Source organism: Akanthomyces muscarius, chromosome 6 (assembly GCF_028009165.1).
Source record: "Akanthomyces muscarius strain Ve6 chromosome 6, whole genome shotgun sequence".
Taxonomy (NCBI): Eukaryota; Fungi; Ascomycota; class Sordariomycetes; order Hypocreales; family Cordycipitaceae; genus Akanthomyces; species Akanthomyces muscarius.
In genome coordinates this window covers 1834117-1854835 of record NC_079246.1, presented here as the reverse complement: position 1 = coordinate 1854835, position 20719 = coordinate 1834117, and the positions used below count along the sequence as shown (strand labels likewise).

The window sequence follows — 20719 nt, the reverse complement described above, 5'->3', positions numbered from 1 at the left end:
CGAAATGTGCTAGACGTGAAATGGTAAGCTCTCACACTGGACGGCCTCTGGTGCAGCGTCTCGAGGCCAAATGATGATATTTTCACCACTGTTCCCGCGAACACCTGAGCGTTTTGAACAACATGCACTACCATCTGACCACATTACTCTCGACGCAAGCGCTAGACGGCCTCGATTTATGGTGCATCTTGAGCCAAGCTAACAGTCGAATTAGTATCCCATGGCCAATGTTGCATGTATCTGACCGCCGTTGCACAGATCTTGTTCTTTTGGTAAGTCAAATATTGTTTTGTTTCAACTTCCCTTGCTTTTCCGGCCCAAATGTCCGTGATGAGAAACCATTTCAATCAGTTCTGCTGCTGAACCCCTTGATGACTCCTAATTTACCAAACCAAGATCTCTGATAACATTTATCTACTCTACCTTTGTTTTGCACACCTCAATTGCGACACTGGCTAACCGTGTTGAAGATGTAGATGACCCAAAACGATCCTCGAACACACTAGTAATTACTATACTAGGTAGGCACCCCCAACCATGCTCTCTGTTGTACCAACGCAACCACCGCACGACCTGATGACAACAAGTTCTATCCATTCTACTAATCATCCCAGCCGAGTAGCCCTCCCGCACTGGAGCAAATTTTCGGATTTGCGATGAAAGTTGTGGAGTTGCTTAATTGGTGTGATTCTACTTTCGTGCTCGGCTCGGCTTTGATTCCGTTTTGGAGCCATTGCTGGGCCAGGCCGGCTGGGATGGCTGAGTACACCGGCTTGTCTGATCCATGTGTTGGCACATCATTTGTTGTACAGGCAATCTGGTAGTAATGGTTTGCTAACTACGGCATAGACTTGTAGACATGTTGAGAAGAGTAGCCCGCACCTGTAGACTCTGCCGACTGCAGAAGGAAGATTCAATATTTTGCTATCATACCTAGAAGAATACCACGTCATAATATTGTCTACTTGGCTCCCTCTACTCGTAGCTCAATGCACGTGCAAGTGAATATGCGTCTGGCGTGAGCTCGCGCGCTGCTTTTAGACTGGCAGCTGTACTTGTTGTCACACATGTCGAATTCTCTTCTTTTCTGTGGCAGCACTTGATCCAGACGAGTTGAGTGACTGATCGTCAAGCTTGAATCAAAAGTGCTCATAATACTGGGCCAAAGCATGGGCAAACTGGTTATCACAATGGTGCTAGCGCAGCCTGGTAGCGGCTCTCTGTGGACTAGCGTTCGGCCTGGCGTTCGGCCTGGCGCCAGTTTCGTGTTGCTTCAGGGGCTGCTAGAGGGAGACAGGCGATGGGTTGATAACTGGAGGTACTTGAGGGGCATCCCGGGTTACTTTGGGACTAATCGTGGCGTAGTGCTTTAAGCGGGAAGCAGGACCCCTCCGAGGTACCTTCAGCGAGTCTCTGCGTACCCCATCCGCCCCTGATCTTTTAGCCCTTCACGCACGGGCAGCACTAAATTAGCAGCGCAGCGCAACACCTGGCAAAAGCTGCCACGATTGATTTTAGACACCAAGGCCCTTTTCACCTTCATTCTTGTCGACGCCCAGCGCCAGCGCACACAGAGAACCACGCATCCCTGCGTGTGCATTTCCTCTATCAAATCGATTCAATTAGCCGGTGTGCGATTACTTCATTGGCTCTGGATACCTCGACACTGCCAGAGCCCGCCGACGCCGCGCCGCTCAACTTGCGCGTCAACAAGGGGTAACAGTTTGACAACGACGCTCTCGACACTTCGCCTGAACCGCCCATCACGATGATGCCCAGGCACCACTCCGGAGGGTTTGCCAATGGCTACCCGAGAGGAGGCGATACATTTGATATTTCGCCGCACAGGTGAGTTTCTTGGCTCTGCGTGAAATGCTCGAATGCTTCGAACGTACCCGCTGTCTACGTGGCACTATGCTAATAGCAGCTTCTTGCTATCGTACAGATTCCAGCCTCGCGCATCCGGTCCCGCGTCTCGTCGCCGTAGAAAGCTCTATGTTCGTATCGCTATTGCAGCTGTTCTCGTCACGGCGCTATGTCTATTCTTTGGGCCCTCAATTTCGATTGCGTCCGTCTTTTCGCTAGGCTTCCTCGGCGGCGACCCCGACTTCGACCTCGAAACCGTGCGGTACTATGACTTGAACACAGTCGGCGGCACTGCTCGAGGATGGGAGAGGGAAGAGCGCATTCTTCTCTGCGTCCCGCTCCGTGATGCCTCGGCGCATTTGCCCATGTTCTTCTCTCACCTGCGCAACTTTACGTACCCGCACAACCTGATTGATCTCGCTTTCTTGGTTTCCGACTCCAAGGACAACACGCTTCAGCTTCTGGTCGACAACATGAACGCGATCCAGGCTGACGAAGACCCAAGACAGCCATATGGAGAGATTTCTATTATTGAGAAGGACTTTGGTCAAAAGGTAAATCAGGATGTGGAAAGTCGTCACGGTTTCGCCGCCCAGGCTAGCCGTAGAAAGCTCATGGCCCAGGCCAGAAACTGGCTTCTCAGTGCCGCTCTGCGCCCGTATCACTCCTGGGTCTACTGGCGTGACGTCGATGTCGAGACTGCTCCCTTTACCATTCTTGAGGATCTGATGCGCCACAACAAGGATGTTATTGTGCCCAGTGAGTATATTCATAACTATAATTGCTACTAAAGCATTAGCGCTAACCATGACTTAGACGTTTGGCGACCGCTGCCCGACTGGCTTGGCGGCGAACAGCCGTACGACCTGAACTCTTGGCAGGAGTCCGAGACGGCCCTTGCCCTGGCCGATACGTTGGACGAAGACGCCGTCATTGTCGAAGGATACGCCGAATATGCCACCTGGAGACCCCATCTTGCCTATCTTCGTGATCCCTACGGTGACCCCGATATGGAGATGGAAATTGACGGTGTTGGTGGTGTCAGTATCTTGGCCAAGGCCAAGGTATTCCGTAGCGGTGTTCATTTCCCAGCCTTTAGCTTTGAAAAGCACGCTGAAACTGAGGGATTTGGCAAGGTAAGACTGTCAGCATCACGTTTTCATCCTGGGATACTAAACAAGCATGCAGATGGCGAGAAAGATGAAGTATTCCGTGGTTGGACTGCCTCACTACACCATTTGGCATCTTTACGAGCCTAGTGTGGACGATATTAAGCACATGGAGGTACGTAGATCCACACTTGAACAAACGATATTATGGAGAGAGAGAATAGCTAACAAATGGCGACAGGAAATGGAGGCTGAGCGAAAACTGAAGGAAGCAGAGGAAGAAGAGAAGAGGCTGAAAGAGCAGAAGCTCAAGGAAACCTTTGGTGACAGCCAGGGCGAGTGGGAGCAGGACAAGGCTCAAATGCAAACTCTCGAGACTCAACGCAAGGCTGGCCAGGCGGTAGAAGAGCCCAAGGGTGCCGCCGCCAAGGCTGCGGACGCCGCTGGCGGCATATAAGTGATGTTGTTGTTTTGACGCAGCGATGAGGGGGTTCATTATTGACAGATGGGACGGTATTGGAATATTCGGAGGACGCAGCCACGTGCCAGTGACACTTTCGTTTCGGGTTTCTTTTTCTATTTTTATTATTATTTTGTACAGTACACTATTTTCGCATTGGAGTGACGAGGCTCGCGGCATTCCGGGCCTCGGCTGGCAAGGGAACGCCAATGGCAGGAGGCGATGCCTACAGCTCACTATTTCTACCGGCGTTTTCGGGATCAAAAGACTGGATGATGGCGAGAAAGGTTTGGAGATTGAGAATCCAGGCTGGCTATAAAAATAGAAATTTCTTCGTTGTCACGAACCGGTGTATGACGGGTGTATGACTGTGTGTGAGGTCTTGTGCCGAAGATGTACAGGTTAACTAGAGACGGTAAATGCTCTGCCAGCGACATTGCTCCGGTGGACACGACGAATATTATTGATAAAAAAAATGGTCAGAATGACATGCTGTACTATAAATGTATTACGGCCGTAGTCATTGTCCTTTGTGTTTGCTTACACAGTCCGCTGATTGATATGTCCTTAACAGCTGGCCGTAGTCGCGTGGGCAGGCTTTGTTAGTAAGCTGGGCCTAGCCGAAAAAAATATTAACACGTATTGTCGATGAAGGCCTGTCGATCCAGCGGAGTCCCGGGGCGGGCCAAGCGCTACCAGTGGCTTTACACTGCTGGACCTCTTATTGCTGCCAGCCTGTAACCGACCGCCATACAATCTGCCTGGAAAGCTTCGCCGAGGCATCACCAGTCACCAACCCGCCATTGGTGCCCAAGTACAATCTGTAGCACGTCTCTCATGCTTCAAGAGTGACGGATTCATCTCTGTCCACTTCGCTAGCTGGTTCGTCAGTCCCTCGTGCCTTGTCTCCGCCCCTGAGCCAGCGCCGTTCGCCTTGCCTCGCCGCCAACGCTCCTACCTGTCGCCACAAGCCACCTTGCAACTTTGGCACCAACGTCTACCGCAGTTCTGCTAACACGACGTCGCCCTTTTCCCGCTGTACTAGAATAGATAATGAGCCGCGATGCCAGGCTCTCCTCCGCAGCCATGGAGCCCAACCTCCCCGCCGAACCGCCTCTAGAGTCCGAGATTCTACAAATCGACGCTCCCCGAATGCAGTACCGCAGCCGCCCCGTCTCGGTTGCCGTTGATCCCGTTTCCCTCGTCATCTCCGAATGCATATCAATCACTTCGGCAATCCAGAAGCATGCTCGCTCGCCGCACTCTTCCGTCTCCGCCATTCTTGGAGGCAATCCCAACCCCATCAACCTGGGCGCGCCGAGCTCCCGCCTCAAGCCCAGGCGCAAGTCCCAGGTAGGTGGCGCTGCCTCTGATGCTCAAGATCTCACGATAAACACGCGATGGGGCCTTCGTGGGCAAACGGGCAAGAGCATGCAGGATGATCCCATGATTTCGGGGTTTGGCGCCTTGCGCCATGACATTGCTGGCATCAAAGGTACGAGGGCAGATATCGTGGCTATAGGGGCCCGAAGTATAACGTACTAACCAGTCCATGTGTAGACATTCGCGCATTTGATTCGCCCACGCTTCTCGCGCCCTTTCTGCTTGTCATTCAGGCCAAGGGTACCGCCGCGCCAATCACGATCCTCGCCCTCGGAGCGCTTCGAAAGTTCCTCGCATATGGGTTTGTCTGCGCCAGCTCGCCGCGATTTGCGCTTGCCATGCAGTCACTCTCCTCTGCTGTAACACACTGCCAGTTTGATGTTAGCGACTCGGCGCAAGGCGAAGTTGTTCTTCTCATGATTCTGAACCTCATGGAAGACATGATGTCAGGCCCCGGTGGCGACATCCTGAGTGATGAGAGCGTTTGTGATATGATGGGCCGTGGACTCGCCATTTGCTCACAGCCGCGCTTCTCTCCTGTTCTGCGCAGGACTGCCGAGGCTGCTATGGTTAGAATGTGTCAGATCATCTTCGAGGACGTAAAGCACCTTGACGTCGAAATCGGCGACGACTCCGACGCCTTCGAACAGAAAGACGGCAACTTGCATATGGAGACACATGCATCCGCTACCACTCCTGAACAGCGCGACTCGACGTCAACGCCGACTATCGACGAGCCCGAGAAATTGCCTGAAGCGACCGAACCCGAAGAAAACAAAAAAGATACCCCCGATGCTGAGCTAAAAAGTGACGACGAGAGTGAACGAAGCGACGATTCGGAGTCGATAGATTTGAAACCCTACTCATTGCCCTCCGTCCGCGAGCTCTTCCGCGTTCTGGTCAACTTTCTGGACCCGAATGACAGACACCATACCGATACAATGAGAGTCATGGCGCTCAGGATTATTCATGTGGCTTTTGAAGTTGCTGGGCCGTTTATTGCTCGACACCCTGCGCTAGCAACGATTGCAGAGGACAAATTGTGCTCCCATCTCTTCCAACTGGTTCGATCAGACAACATGGCCATCCTGCAAGAGTCTCTCATTGTCGCAGGCACTATGCTTGCTACATGTCGCGGCGTTTTAAAGCTGCAGCAAGAGCTTTTCCTTTCTTACTTGGTGGCCTGCTTGCATCCTACCGTCCCTATTCCCCGTGATACGGGTATCGAGGCTTCTCTCTTCGCAGGTATTCCTGAAACGCCAAAGCTCGTCAAGCCCCCATCTTCTCAAGCTGGAAGCGGTCGCGCTACACCTGTCGCTATCAAAGACAGACAAAAGCTTGGTATGGAGGGTGGCTCGCGTAAGCCAGATGCCAGACAAGCTATGGTTGAGAGTATCGGCGTACTCTCGCGCATGCCGACCTTTGTGGCTGAACTTTTTGTCAACTATGACTGCGATGTCGACCGAGCCGACTTGTGTGAGGATATGATTGGTCTTCTCTCCCGCAACGCGTTACCCGACTCTGCCACTTGGAGTACTACAAGTGTCCCCCCTCTCTGCCTTGATGCTCTCTTGAGATATATCCAGTTCGTCGCTGAGAGGCTGGGCAAGGCTCCCGTGACAGACGGCTATACCAATCCCGATATTCTGCGCGAGCAGCGTCGGAGAAAGAAGATCATTATCAAAGGCACGAGCATGTTCAACGAGAAACCTAAGAATGGCCTAGGATATCTGGAGGCACAAGGCATTCTGAAGAGTGCACAGGATCCCGCAGAAGTCGCCGCATTCTTGAAGGAAACTTCGCGAGTATCCAAGTCGGTTCTTGGTGAGTATCTCTCCAAGACCGGCAATGAACAATTTCTCAAAGAATTCTTGGACCTCTTTGACTTTTCTGGAAAGCGCCTTGACGAAGGCCTGCGGCTACTCTTGGAGACTTTCCGCCTTCCTGGTGAAGCACAGTTGATCGCCAACATTGTCGAAAGCTTTTCCGAAAAATACTGCACATGCGATACGCCTGAGCAGGTTGCGAACAAGGATGCCGCTTACGTACTGAGTTACGCGATTATCTTGCTGAATACTGACCAGCACAACCCAACGATCAAGGCCAACAAGCGCATGACTGTTGAGGACTTTTCACGAAATTTGCGTGGCGTTAACGATGGCAAGAACTTTTCTCCTGAATACCTCCGGGACATTTACGAATCAATCAAGTCAAACGAAATCATCTTGCCAGATGAGCACGACAATCAGCATGCATTCGACTACGCCTGGAGAGAGCTGCTGCTAAAGACGGAGTCGGCCGGCAACCTCGTTGTCTGTGATACGAATATTTACGACGCGGACATGTTTGCTGCGACATGGAAGCCGATTGTCTCTACGCTTTCATACGTCTTCATGTCCGCCAGTGATGATGCCGTCTTTGCTAGAATAGTAACTGGCTTTGATGAATGCGCTCGCATCGCAGCCAAGTACAATAACGTGGAGGCACTCGATCAGATTGTTTACTGCCTCAGCTACATGACGACGCTGGCAACAGACGCCACTTTTAACACAGCATTGAACACGGAGGTCCAGGTGGGCGAAACTAGTGTCATGGTCAGCGAGCTGGCAGTCAAGCTTGGCCGTGACTTTCGCGCTCAGCTCGCTACCCTCGTACTCTTTCGTGTCGTTACTGGCAATGAGCACATTATCAAGAACAGCTGGAAACATGTAAGCCATCATGCACGAATCGAGCCATCTCTCAGACTAACACAAGTTATAGGTTGTTCGTATCTGGGTCAACCTCTTTTCAAACTCGCTGGCATCTCAATTTGGCTCACCTGGCCTCCCTGCTCTTGGCTTGTCTGATATTCCTCTTCAATCGCCGTCGCAGGTTATTGACCGCGGAGCGCGAGCATCCGACACAGGATTCTTCTCTGCCTTCACCTCGTACATTTCCAGCTACGCCGCCGACGATCCCCCGGAGCCGTCTGACGAAGAGCTGGAGAGCACCCTTTGCACAGTCGACTGTATCAACTCTTGCAAGCTTGACAATGTCTTCAAAAATGTCGCAAAGTTACCTCTTGCAAGTACGAAACTGATTGTATCTGGTCTTCTGGATCAACTTCCAGAAGATGACAGTACAAATATCATGAGCGTCAAGCACGAAAACCTACCCAACCCGCCCCCCAGCAACCACAGCACAGCAACGGGGCCACTTAAGTACGATCCTTCAATCGCCTACGTTCTCGAATTCTGTACCCTGCTGGCTACAAGAGACACTGAGTCAATTGACGAAATGGCGGAGCTGGTGTTCCAGAGAGTCCAAGGTATTCTGCGTCACTCGGCTCAATGGCATGCCATTACTGTTTCCCGTGCTGTCTTTTACGCTCTGCGCATACTGAAAGATGGATTTGACTACGAGATTGTCAACGTTCCTAGACTCCTACACACCATTTCAGGTCTGCCTCAGGATGTCCTGGCCAAAACTTCGGGCACCATTCTCACCGGCTTGGCTGCCTGCACCGAAGAACCAGGCCCGCTGCGAAGCGAAATGATGACTTCGCCTGACTTTTGGGCAACGCTGCGCGTTCTCGCCACAAACCGCGAATCTGCTGCGCAGGTGTTCCAGATTCTCGAGAAGGGGACTTCCGGCTCGCCCCCGGCTATCATGGCAGACAACTACATGGCCGCTGTTGCCCTACTCGACCAGTTTGCCTCAAGCGCAAACCCGCTAGCCTCGTCAGACAAACAAGCAGAGCAAGAAAGACGACGACATGACCAACCTCGGCGGGAAGTCAAGGTGGACAGTGCAGCGGTTGACCGCGGCTGCAAGGCTATCGATAGCCTCTACAGCATGACCGCACTCGTGCCGCAACTTATCCAGCAGTCGCAGCTGGAGAGCGGTGAAGCCTGGTCTGCGTATTGGTTACCCATTTTCCAGTCTCTTATGCACCAGTGCGGAAACCCGTGCCGAGAAGTTCGCCAGCTAGCCTTTTCGTCGCTGCACCGCTCACTTCTCTCTGCAGAGCTTACCACCAACGACCCGCAGGAGTGGACAGCTATCTTCACCAAGGTGCTTTTCCCACTCATCATTCGCCTGCTCAAGCCTGAGGTTTTTTCGGCAGATCGCGAGGGCATGAGCAAACTGCGGGTGCAGGCCACGTCACTACTGTGCAAGGTGTATCTGCACTATTTGACATTGCTCGCTGAATGGGATGGGCTGCTTCCATTGTGGACCAAGATTATTGAAATCATGGACCGTCTAATGAATAGCGGCCAAGGCGACATACTGGTAGGTTTCATGTGGCTTGTGGCTCGTAAAACGATGTAATATGCTAATAGTTTTATAGGAAGAAGCGGTCCGAGAGAACCTGAAGAACGTACTCCTCTTTATGGAGAGCAACGGAGTCTTGGTCCCCCCCACTGAAGATGCTACGAAGAAAGAAATGTGGGAAGAGACTTGGACGCGCGTGGACCGATTCCTGCCGGATCTACGAGCCGAGATTGCACCCGCGCCAGAAGAGCCGGAGCCAAAGCCGACAGCTGACGCAGATGATGCAGCGAAGAGCGCGGTGGTCGATGCTTCGCAGGAGGCGAAGTCCGAAGAGGAGCGGGTAGCTGGCGAAGAGGCTTCTGAGACAGGCGCTGCAGAGGGCCACGCTGCTGAAAAGACGCACACTGAGGAGGCAGCGAAAGAAGATCAAGATGTGGATTGAATGAGGTGATGTAATGTTGATGGGGCTATAGAAGCATGTATAGCATATGCATGGCTCCGGTTTTGTTGTCATTTTCGTGCGGTTAGGTGCGGCCCTGAATTTCTGTACATATTAGGTTGGTTGCATGAGCGACGATACAAATCGCGTCTTTGTAAGCTTGAGAAGCTAGGGAAAAAAGCACGAGGAGGGATAGCAGAAAGTGTTGAACATTGCGAGACGATGAATAGAAGTGAGAGTTTGTGATGATCAGACTTTGTGGTGACCAGATGAAATCTCCTTGCCAAGAGTAGACTAACCGGGCTATATCCACATCCAATGCTTCCCTTTCAACGACTTGACACTGCCGTCGAGAGCCGGTCATGCACGACGGAGGATCCCTTCACTGCCTTCAGCCTCATCAACGAGGGATACCCTTGCAGCCCTGTCCACCACGCAAATTCTGACATCTGTTTTTTTATTATTATTGCGGACCCTCTCTACTTCATATGCCGGAACTAGGAGCGATAATTCTTCAGCCAGGCTGACGCTGCCAACCCAAGTTGGGGCTAGTGCTGAAACTAAACGAAGATGGCTTCTATATGTAATGAGTATTCAAATATGGAAGGGTCCGGCTCGACAAAAGACCGAGCCTGAGTATCTTTTGCCAGTGGCTTTTTCGTGTACTTCTGTCGCTCATTTCTCTTTCTCTTTATTTTCATCTTCTCTTTCTTCATATCCTTCCCAGTCCTTGAAGGAGCCGGTTCAAGGCCAACGAGACGTAAGCTCTCAACCACCCACAGCACAATGTCCTTTGCCGAATCGGCAAGCCAGGGCTTGTTCCAGGTCAACGAGACGCAGTTTGACTTTAACCTGCGCTTCGAGCAAGTCTTCTTCTCCATCATTCCTTCGGCCATATTCATCGTCGCTTCCCTATGGCGAGCACTCTCCAAGGCCAGACAGCCGGCCGTCGTTGTCGCGCCCATCTTTCAGGCTACTAAAGTGGTACGGTAACCGGTGCTAGTCGTATGAGTCAAGGCCAACGAAAAAAAGCGAGGCGTTGTGTGTGTAACTGCGATAAACGAAACTCGACTGACAATGTCTTGCAGGCCGTTACCGCAGTGTATGCCATCCTCGAATTGGCACTGCTCGTGGTCGCTGCCGCCGGTGGCTTCCGCACGACGCCGACGCTGCTCGCGTCCTCGGCGCTGAAGCTCCTCGCCGCGCTGTTGATGGTTGTGCTGAGCTTCACGGACCACAGCAAGAGCGCGCGCCCGTCCATCGTTCTCAACATTTACGTCTTCTTCACGCTCATCCTCGACGCCGCGCAGGCCAGGACGCTCTTCCTGCTCTCTTCTCCCTCCTCCGCAGGCAATCATCATGAATTCACTTACAGCGCGCTCTTTGTCACGACCGTCGCGGTCAAGCTCGTCATCCTGCTGCTCGAGTCGCAGCGCAAGGCGAGATGGGTGCGGTGGGCTGACGAAAAGGAGCACAGCCCCGAGGAGACGAGCGGCGTCTTCTCGCTCGGCGTCTTCTTCTGGCTGAACGGCCTCTTCCTTGTGGGCTACAAAAAGGTCATGGCCATTGCGGACCTCTTTCCGCTCGACAGCACGCTCGACGGCAAGCGCCTGCACGCCGCGTTTGCCAAGAACCTGCGCGCCGCCACGCTCAAGGGCGACAAGCTCGCGCTCCTCAAGGTCCTGGCGTGGACGATGAAGGGCACCATCCTCCTCGCCGTCGTGCCGCGGCTCTGCCTCCTCGGCTTCACCTTCAGCCAGCCCTTCTTCATCGAGCGGCTGCTGGACACGCTGTCGCGGCCCGTCGTGCCCGCCAACACCAGCTACGGCCTCATCGGCGCCGCGTTCCTCATCTACCTGGGCATCGCCATCTCGACCTCGTTTTACTGGTACTACCAGTTCCGCATGCTGGCCATGGCACGCGCCATGCTCGTCACAGAGATCTACGCCCAGTCGACCCGGCTCTCCATCGGCAAGGCCAGCGACAATGCCGCGCTGACGCTGATGAGCACCGACTGGGAGCGCATCAACGAGGGCTTCCAGGCGATGCACGACATCTGGGTGAGCATGGTGCAAGTCGGCCTCGCGTCGTGGATGCTGTACCGCCAGCTGGGCTTCATCTTCTTCGTGCCGCTCGGCATCGTTCTCGTCAGCTTCGCGGGCGTCAGCTTCGTCTCGCGCTTCATGGGCGGCTCACAAAAGGCGTGGATGGAGGGCGTGGAGAAGCGCGTGGGTCTGACGGCGACGACCGTCGGCCACATGAAGAACCTGAAAATGTCGGGCCTCTCGTCAGCAATTGAAGCACTTGTGCAGAAGCTCCGGGTGGACGAGCTGGCGGCGGGATCGCTCTTCCGTCAGCTTGCCGTCGTGGCGGCTGCCTTTGGCTTCGCGCCGATGCTTCTCTCGCCGCCCCTCACCCTCGCCTTTTCGCAGGGGACTCTGGATGCCACGCGGGCCTTTACCAGTCTGTCGTACCTCGTCCTCTTGACTCTGCCACTGGGTATTGTCTTTCAGCAGATTCCACTGCTCATCGGAGCCAATGCTTGTGTAAGTCGTATCCAAGAGTTTTTCGAATGCGAGACGCATGAAGACTTTCGTCAGATTTTCGACAACGAGGAGTCTGTGTCCGAGAAGGAGGTAGCTGTGTCTAGTCGTCACGCAATTGAGGTTTTGGACGGCAAATTTGGGTGGGAGGCAGATAAGCCTGTGTTACAAGGCGTCAACGTCGCGATCTCTTCATCTTCTCTCAATATGGTGGTGGGACCTGTCGGGTCAGGCAAGTCGACATTCTGCAAAGCCGTGCTTGGCGAAACCGCCCATAATGAAGGCACAGTGACCCTCGGCACTCGTAATCCTCACGTCGGCTACTGCGACCAGACTCCATTTCTGTTCAACGGATCAATCCGAGACAACATCGTTGGACAGTCGGAGTTCAACACAGAACGCTACAACGAGGTCATCGATGCAACTGCCCTCCGTTTCGATCTCAACAACCTTCCGCAAGGCGACAAGACCAATGTCGGCTCCGATGGCATCACGCTTTCCGGCGGCCAAAAGCAGCGCGTTGCCCTCGCCCGCGCGTTATACCTGGACACGACGCTTCTGATTTTTGATGACGTCTTCAGTGGTCTGGATGCCGATACCGAGGAGATTGTATTCCGTCAGGTTTTTGGTTCTGGCGGCCTGCTTCGCAAGCGACGATCTACTGTTCTTCTTTGCACGCATAGCGTCAGACATCTTCCTGCTGCCGACCACATCATTGCACTGGGTGCTGGTAACATCTCAGAGCAAGGCACTTTCACAGAACTCATGGCCAACCCCGACGGCTACGTACACCGCCTCGGCGTCAAGTCGGCATCTGGCAGCGAGGCTGGGTCTGAGGAGACAGCCACGCCCGACAAGGCCGAAGAAGATGCCACGCTGCCACAGCTTGAGGCCATCGCTACCAAACAGTCCGAAGCTGCTGTGGGTGCGGATCTAGCGCGCCAGCAGGGTGACGCTACAGTATACAAGCACTACGCTGTGAGCATGGGCATCTTTACTTCGACGACCGGTCTTGCTTTTACTGCTGCGTATGGCTTCTTTGAAAACTATCCCACCATTTGGCTCAAGTATTGGTCCGACGACGTCGGCAAGGGCTTCATACACCACTCTTTCGGCTACTACGCTGGGGTCTACGGTGCACTCATGGCGTCTGCTATGATATGCCTCATGATTTCCATCATCTTGTTCTTCGTCATTGGCGTGAAGCGCGCAGGCGCAAACCTTCATCAAAACGCCCTCACCACCATGATTAGCGCACCGCTATCTTTCTTTACAACCACAGACACGGGCGTCGTCACCAACCTGTTCTCTCAAGATTTGAATCTCGTAGATACAGAGCTGCCCATGGCTCTGATCAATTGTTTCTTTGCAGTAGGTTCTGATCAAGTACAACTACCATCTAGCGCTCCATCTCTAACTGTGGCGGATTTAGTTCTTCCAAGCACTCGGTCAGGCATGCGTTATGATTACCGCATCACCATACATCGCCATCACGTACCCATTTCTGATTGCACTTTTGTTTCTCCTGGCAAAATTTTATCTGCGTACGTCCAGGCAGATGCGACTGCTTGATCTCGAGGCCAAGAGTCCGCTGTACGCACACTTTCTCGACACCATCAAGGGCGTCGTCACCATGCGAGCCTTTGGCTTTATTGCCGAAGATATCAGCAAAAATAATAACCTGCTGAACACTAGCCAGCGTCCCGCGTATCTGCTCGTCATGATTCAGCAATGGTTGACGCTGGTTCTCGGCATCGTTGTTGCAGTCTTGGCTACTGGATTGACAGCACTCGCTACGCGTATGCACTCTAGCTCTGGGTTCACCGGCGCGTCCATGGTGACTCTAATGAGCTTTGGCGAGAACCTTTCGATGATTGTTCAATTTTACACTCGACTCGAAACGTCGATTGGTGCCATCGCGCGACTCAAGACTTTTAGCGCCACCGTCAAGCCTGAAAACCAAGATCATGAGGATGTGATTCCTGCTGAAGAATGGCCGCAGAAGGGTGAAATCAAGATTGAGAATGTGTCGGCGAGCTATGAGTCAGTATTTCTCGTGCTGCAGCTTTCGAGTAGTGCTAATCTCTTGATAATAGATCAACCGAGTCAAAGACGGACGATGCGCTTCACCTAGCCTTGAAGAATATTGATCTAACGATCCTTGCTGGAGAGAAGATTGCCGTTTGTGGCCGTACTGGCAGTGGAAAGTCCAGCTTCGTCGCCCTACTGCTGAAACTCCTTGACCCTACCGCGGTTTCAAAGGGCAGCATAGTGATCGACGGTATCGCTCTGAGCCACATTCAGCGTTCTGCTCTGCGGCAGCGCATTCTAGCCGTCCCCCAGGAAGCAGTCTTCTTGCCCAATGGATCCACCTTCCAGGCCAACCTGGACCCATTTGAGCGTGCCACAGCCGACGACTGTGAAGCGGTGTTGAAAGTGGTTGACCTGTGGGACTTCGTCACAGAGCGAGGTGGTCTGGAGTCCGGCATGAGCAGCGGCACCCTCAGTGCCGGCCAGCGACAACTCATGTCGCTTGGTCGTACGGTGCTCAGGCGGCGCATGCGAGCGAGAGATCAGGGTATCGACAAGGGCTCTCTTGAGCCCGAGGGTGGTGTTTTGCTCATGGATGAGGTGAGCTCGAGTGTTGATATCGAGACGGAGCGCATCATGCAAGACGTGATGAAGCGCGAGTTTGCCAAGTATACGATTATCGCAGTCAGCCATCGCCTCGACATGATTATGGACTTTGACAAGGTCGTCGTCATGGACAAGGGTGAGATTGTTGAGGTTGGAAACCCTGTGGCGCTTGCGCAGGAAGAACAATCTCGCTTCGGTGACCTTGTCAAGGCCTCCAATAAATAGTCTTGTACTTTTGCATTCATCTTGTCGTCTAATTTTATATTCTGTAATTCTTCCTATAACGTTATATACCGATTCCTGGGGCTTTACTCGGTGGCTTGGGCTGTGTTTCGGTATGTCGCATTGATTTACTCATTTATTTACTTTTTTTTGTCGATATGCATCCTTCGAGCACGTATAAGATAAGAAAGAATGGTCTACATGAAAAAAACCCACTCCACCGTCCCTCTTGGTGTAAATGGGAATGATTTGTCCGACTTACATCTAGCCTTACCAGGTGGGGCAGTTGCGCAACAGACATCAACAGCTCGCCTTCAGCGGTCACAAGCTCCAAGCCTGCAGGTGACATAGCCACAACGAGCACGACGCCAGTCGAAGCGCATCTCTCTCTATACCCGAGTTCAACTGGTGAGAGAATTCACGATACTGTATTCAGGCCATGCTCTAGGAACTCAGCGTTGCCGATCATGGCAGAGCTCCCAGCCGAATCGCCAAGCACCGCGTTGCCGCCAGATTTGCAGGCCGAGCCACAAACCCCGAACCCCGAAGCCACGGCCGAGCCATCCTCGCCTGTATTTCCGCAGTTGCAGAATACAGAAGATGCCAGCAGCGACTCCCGACCTGCCAAGTCGGCGGCCAAAGGCGGTGGCGGTGCGACTGGTTCCGCCGGCGGTGGAGGGGCCACGCCTGTGGACGATTACGATGGCGACCCAGCGGTCGCAGAGCCTTTTGTGCGCACAGCGAGCCCCGAACCAAGCATAAGAACAAACGAGCCGTCCGTCGGCGCGAACACGCAGGAGAACGGAGACTTGCGCTCCGAAGATGGCCGTCACGACGACCAGGATGGCGGGGAAGCCGCCGTCGCGGATGACGAGGAGGGGGAGGAGGAGGAACCCACCTCCGACAGGCTCTTGTATAAGATGCACAAGTTTAGCTTGTACGAGACGGCGAGCCGGTACTACGTCGTCGGCGTCGACGTGAGCGAGAAGCGGTACCGCATCCTCAAGATCGACCGCACGACCGAGGGCGGCGACGAGCCCAGCATGACGGACGACAAGATTGTGTACACGCTCAAGGAGATTAACCAGCTGCTCGACACCATCGACGACGGCAACAAGGGCACCGGTGGCATCAAGCTGCGCTGCACGACGTGGGGCCTTCTGGGCTTCATCCGCTTCACCGGCTGCTACTACATGCTGCTCATCACCAAGAAGAGCACCGTCGCCATGATCGGCGGCCACTACATCTACCAGGTCGAGGGCACGGAGCTGATCCCGCTGGCGATGGGCAAGTCGTCCAAGCCCGAGGCGCGCAACAACAGCGCCGAGGAGACGCGCTTCCTGTCCATCTTCAACAGCCTGGACCTGACCCGGTCGTTTTACTACAGCTACTCGTACGATGTCACGCATACGCTGCAGCACAACATTATGCGCGAGAGAGCGTCGATTGCACGGGGCGTTGTCCCGCAGACAGACGGGGAGCTGAACTCCATGTTTGTGTGGAACAACTACCTGCTGAAGCCGATTGCGGCTGTGATCAAGAATCCATTTGACTGGTGCCATCCCATCATTCATGGATATGTTGACCAGGCTGCCTTGTCGATATATGGCCGCACGGCATACATAACCGTCATCGCGAGGCGATCTCGTCATTTTGCCGGTGCCCGCTTCTTGAAGCGTGGAGCAAATGACCTAGGCTATGTCGCGAATGATGTCGAAACGGAGCAAATTGTTGCTGAATGCCAGACCACCTCGTTCCATGCGCCCGGGCCGCGGCTATACTGCAGTCCGCACTACACATCATACGTGCAGCACCGCGGCAGTATCCCACTTCACTGGACGCAGGACAGCACTGGTGTGACGCCGAAGCCGCCCATCGAGCTCAACCTCGTCGATCCCTTCTACAGCGCCGCGGCGCTACATTTCGACGACCTTTTCCAGCGCTACGGCGCACCCATCTACGTGCTCAATCTGATCAAAGCCAAGGAACGCCAGCCGCGCGAATCCAAGCTTCTCGACGAGTACACCAACTGCATCGACTACCTGAACCAGTTTCTCCCCGCCGACAAGAAAATCATCCACAAGGCCTGGGACATGAGCCGCGCCTCCAAGGTCCGCGGCGGCGACGTCATCGGCAACCTGGAGACGATTGCCGACAGCGTGCTCGAGGCGACGGGCTTCTTCCAAAACGGCGACGGCGTCTCGGTGCCCCTCACGGCGCAGAATGGCGTCGCGCGGACAAACTGCATCGACTGCCTGGACCGCACCAACGCCGCGCAGTTTGTCATTGGGAAGCGCGCCCTGGGCCACCAGCTGCACGCGCTCGGCATTCTCGAGGACAAGTCCATCGAGTACGACACGGACGCGGTCAACCTGTTTACGCACATGTGGCACGACCACGGCGACACCATTGCCGTGCAGTACGGCGGCTCGCAGCTGGTCAACACGATGGAGACGTACCGCAAAATCAACCAGTGGACGAGCCACTCGCGCGACATGATTGAGAGCTTCAAGCGCTACTACAACAACTCGTTCCTCGACAGCCAGCGGCAGGAGGCCTACAACCTGTTTCTCGGAAACTACGTCTACAAGGCAGGGCAGCCGATGCTGTGGGAGATTACGACAGACTACTACTTGCATCATACGAATCCGCGAGATTGGTCGCCGAATAACATTGCAAACTATATAAACTGGTACAATCCGGCAAACCTGCTGGAAAAGAACGCAGAATGCGCCGTGGTCCCGGTACGGAGCGCGCCAGTGCTGAAGCCCGTCGAATTCTTTGACGACTACTGGCTAGAGTACTACCGCCCGTCGACGCTGTCGTCGTTTCCCAAAATGTTTGCGTTCAAAATGAACTCGACCATTAAATACATCCCGATAAAATCCACCCAGGACGGGAAATACGACCTCAGCCCGTTCCGCGTGCGCATCGAGCATCACGAAATCGACGCTGAGAAGAAAAAGGCTGCCAAGAAGAATGCCAACGCAGCAAACAAGACATCCAGCTCGCCGCTTTCACAAGTAGCCATGTCCGATGATGGAGCCGCTTCAATGGCTTCGGACAAGGCGCAGCAGCAGCCGCGGGGCATGTCGCTCGGGCGCTGGCTGCATCCCACGCAGGAAAAGACGCTCGGCCTCATCAACGCCATGGAGACGGTCAATGAAGGCGGCGCCACCAAGACGAAGCAGACGGCCCTGGAAAAGTCGACGGCCGAGCAGTGGACGTTTACCAAGGCGCTCAAGGACTCGCTGGACCCGTCCGTCGACCAGCACGAGGCCGACGACTACGCGCGCTACATCCACCACCCGCAGAACCTGCCGCTGGTGGTGTCGAGCGACACGCCCGCCGACATGGACTCGTCCGAGTACCAGGACTACATTCACGGCGGATGGCAGGACCGCGGCCTCATGGTCAGCGGCAGCGAGGACGAGGTGGACCTCTACGCGGAGCTGCTCAAGATTGGGGAGAACCCGCTGACGGTGACGGAGGAGGACGCGCCCAAGAAGCGATACAAGGCCTACAGGAAGTGGCTGCGGGGCAAGTCTTTCTTCAAGCAGCAGCCCTTGGATTGAAAGATTGCTTGGGGTTTTTTTTTTGTCTTCTGCCATTCATGCTATGGGGGCTTCCAGCTGAAATGGGGCAAACAGCGGCTTGAGATGGGGCGCCTTTTTCACGACTTGTGCGAGCTTGTCCGTCGGCATTGGCTCGTCGCTCGCTTTCCACATCGATGCCAGCAGCGCCATTGTCTTTTTCAGCTCCTGGGTGAGGGCCTCCATCTCAGGGTCACCAGTGCCATGATCAGTGTCGTAGATGTTTGTCCAGCATCGAGCGACGATGCTTGTGATTTGCTCGGCGTGTGGCGTGCCGACTATACGGGGCCAGCAGTTGAGAATCGTGGTGTTGAGCGCCTTGGCCGCCGCGATGACGGCGGGGACATGGGCCAGCGCAAAGGCATCTGTCAGAACCGGAGCAAAAAGATCTAGCAAACTCTGTAACCAAATACATTAGCGACATGTTGATTATTATTGTTTTCCTCACGTTTAGAAGAAGAGAAAATGCATACCTGCAAGTGCTTCACGGCGTAGACCTGCAACGCCTCGACAATCTGCTCGGCCGACTGCATCAGCACCTCGACGACGCGAATGTGCTGCGACGCGTGAAAGTAGCCCGCCAGGACGCCCTCGCGCAGCACCTTGTCCAGCAGCGCGCGCCGCTTCTTGCCCCGCGCCTCGTTGTCGTCGTCGTCGGCAGCGAGGGCCAGCCTCAGCAGCGTGCGGTACGCGGCGCGCAGCAGCGGGACGGACTCGGCCTCGGGCGTCAGCGAGGGCAGGAAGAGCAGCGACGGGAGCAGCGACTCCTGAAAGACGGCGTCGATGCCGGACGCGCGGAGGACAGCGGCGGGGCACGTGGCGAGGAAGCGGTCGAGGATGTCGATGCCGCGCTGGCGGACGGCAACGTCGGCGTCCTCGACGAGGGTGACGAGCACGGGGATGTAGAGCGGCCAGCGCCTCTTCATCGTAGCAGGCTATCGAGGCTCATTAGTATAAAGGGAGTCAGATGAAGAGAAACTGGTATCGGGGAGGGCCGGCTAAGTACCTCGGACGCTTCGACGGCCCAGTCAAAGACGGCGACAATGTGCGGCCCGGCGTCCTTCCAAGAGGCCCTTTGCGCATGGAGGCCGCCGTCGGGCGGCAGCGACTCGCGGAACAGCGCCGGACGGCCTTCGGCTGTGACTGCGGATGTACTCTTGGAGAAGATGGGCCGCAGGTAGCGCTCAAGGACGCCAGTGATGATGAAGTCTTGCTTCTTCTCGCCTGGTCGATACCTGTCGAGCAGGCGCTCGGCGGTGGAGGCTGCAGTCATTGTCACCCAGGGCTTACGGGCTTTGGCGTACGGAATAACGCATAGCAGTAGAGCATCATGTATCTGGTCGACCTCTGCGTCGAGGGACCACAGAGCTGCCAGGGCTGCCTCGGCAGACGTTGCCCAGGCGAGGGCATCGATGCTCTCTTGAGCTCTGGGCAATGGTGGCTTTAATGTCTCTGCGAGGGCATCTACCAGAGTAGTATTCTCCAGAGTAGGTGGCTTGTTACAAGCGCGGTCAAAGACTATCAATGCCGCATCTCGTCGGCTTGACTATGTTAGAGTGTTAGTGTGTCTAGTCAGCGGCGGTCAACTGTGCAGACGAACAGGGTCCTCGGACGCGAGGCTCTTGAGCGTGCTCTCAGCCGACAGCGTGTCTACACGAGTTTGTAGTCAGCTTCCACCTTTAACACAGATGTATTCGTTTATTTCTCAAACTTGGTATTGGGAAACATGCGACGGAATACCTTTCGCAAGCTCCTTCAGTCGAGCTTGGTTGTCGCTGCCAAGCAGCTCGTTGACGCTCATTTTCCAAATTACGCCAGGACACGAATTTCACCGAATCCTCGCGGAGCTTCAATAATTTGCTGATTTTGAGCAGAATCTGGGGAAAACAGCTTTTCGTACACACTTTGATGGAACGGTGGGAATAAACAGATCGCATAGAGCTTCGGAGCTTCTGGAGCTTGGTGAAGTGTGACTCTGGAAAGTTGGAAAGTTGTCGCATAGTGCGAGGTGGGATGTGTGGGTCAATATTGGCACAGTGGAGAGCTTCAACTTACTGCCATATGGCTAGCATGGGACTTTTTTTCTCATCTCAAAGAGGTATAACCTTTTTTTCAATTCAAGTTTATTCGTGATTGATAGATACGCAGTCTACCATGGTATAATATCTAAATTTTCCGTAGCCCAAATTTCGTCGCTGCGCAGAGGTGTGCAA

The 20719-nt window shown here is 54.3% G+C and overlaps 6 protein-coding genes across 7 annotated transcripts; 4 read left to right on the top strand and 2 right to left on the bottom strand.

The window, feature by feature from the left end:
- Window positions 1-1768: 1768 nt before the first annotated feature.
- LMH87_000642 (uncharacterized protein) lies at window positions 1769-3432 on the top strand (the record flags this gene model as incomplete). Its single annotated transcript, XM_056198583.1, has 5 exons — window positions 1769-1848; window positions 1946-2625; window positions 2683-3002; window positions 3055-3150; window positions 3217-3432. 5 exons carry the CDS (start codon window positions 1769-1771, stop codon window positions 3430-3432), a joined length of 1392 nt encoding a protein of 463 aa, XP_056055519.1.
- A 1089-nt stretch (window positions 3433-4521) lies between these two features.
- Window positions 4522-9514, top strand: LMH87_000641 (uncharacterized protein; the record flags this gene model as incomplete). The annotated part of the gene is made up of 4 exons (XM_056198582.1): window positions 4522-4930; window positions 4996-7526; window positions 7579-9090; window positions 9149-9514. The coding sequence occupies 4 exons, from the start codon at window positions 4522-4524 to the stop codon at window positions 9512-9514; spliced, it is 4818 nt and encodes a 1605-aa protein (XP_056055518.1).
- A 783-nt stretch (window positions 9515-10297) lies between these two features.
- On the top strand, window positions 10298-14916 carry LMH87_000640 (uncharacterized protein; the record flags this gene model as incomplete). Its single annotated transcript, XM_056198581.1, has 4 exons — window positions 10298-10495; window positions 10600-13425; window positions 13487-14097; window positions 14151-14916. The coding sequence occupies 4 exons, from the start codon at window positions 10298-10300 to the stop codon at window positions 14914-14916; spliced, it is 4401 nt and encodes a 1466-aa protein (XP_056055517.1).
- A 464-nt stretch (window positions 14917-15380) lies between these two features.
- LMH87_000639 (uncharacterized protein) lies at window positions 15381-18488 on the top strand (the record flags this gene model as incomplete). Of its 2 annotated transcripts, XM_056198579.1 has the most annotated exons (2): window positions 16621-16698; window positions 16758-18488. In XM_056198579.1, the coding sequence occupies 2 exons, from the start codon at window positions 16621-16623 to the stop codon at window positions 18486-18488; spliced, it is 1809 nt and encodes a 602-aa protein (XP_056055515.1). The 2 variants fall into 2 exon arrangements, with proteins under 2 accessions (XP_056055516.1, XP_056055515.1); XM_056198580.1 differs by having other exon boundaries at window positions 15381-18488.
- Window positions 18489-18524: 36 nt separating this feature from the next.
- Window positions 18525-19039, bottom strand: LMH87_000638 (uncharacterized protein; the record flags this gene model as incomplete). Its single annotated transcript, XM_056198578.1, has 2 exons — window positions 18525-18905; window positions 18980-19039. The coding sequence occupies 2 exons, from the start codon at window positions 19037-19039 to the stop codon at window positions 18525-18527; spliced, it is 441 nt and encodes a 146-aa protein (XP_056055514.1).
- Window positions 19040-19428: 389 nt separating this feature from the next.
- Window positions 19429-20307, bottom strand: LMH87_000637 (uncharacterized protein; the record flags this gene model as incomplete). The annotated part of the gene is made up of 5 exons (XM_056198577.1): window positions 19429-19441; window positions 19513-19579; window positions 19662-20052; window positions 20107-20156; window positions 20247-20307. The coding sequence occupies 5 exons, from the start codon at window positions 20305-20307 to the stop codon at window positions 19429-19431; spliced, it is 582 nt and encodes a 193-aa protein (XP_056055513.1).
- Window positions 20308-20719: the final 412 nt, after the last annotated feature.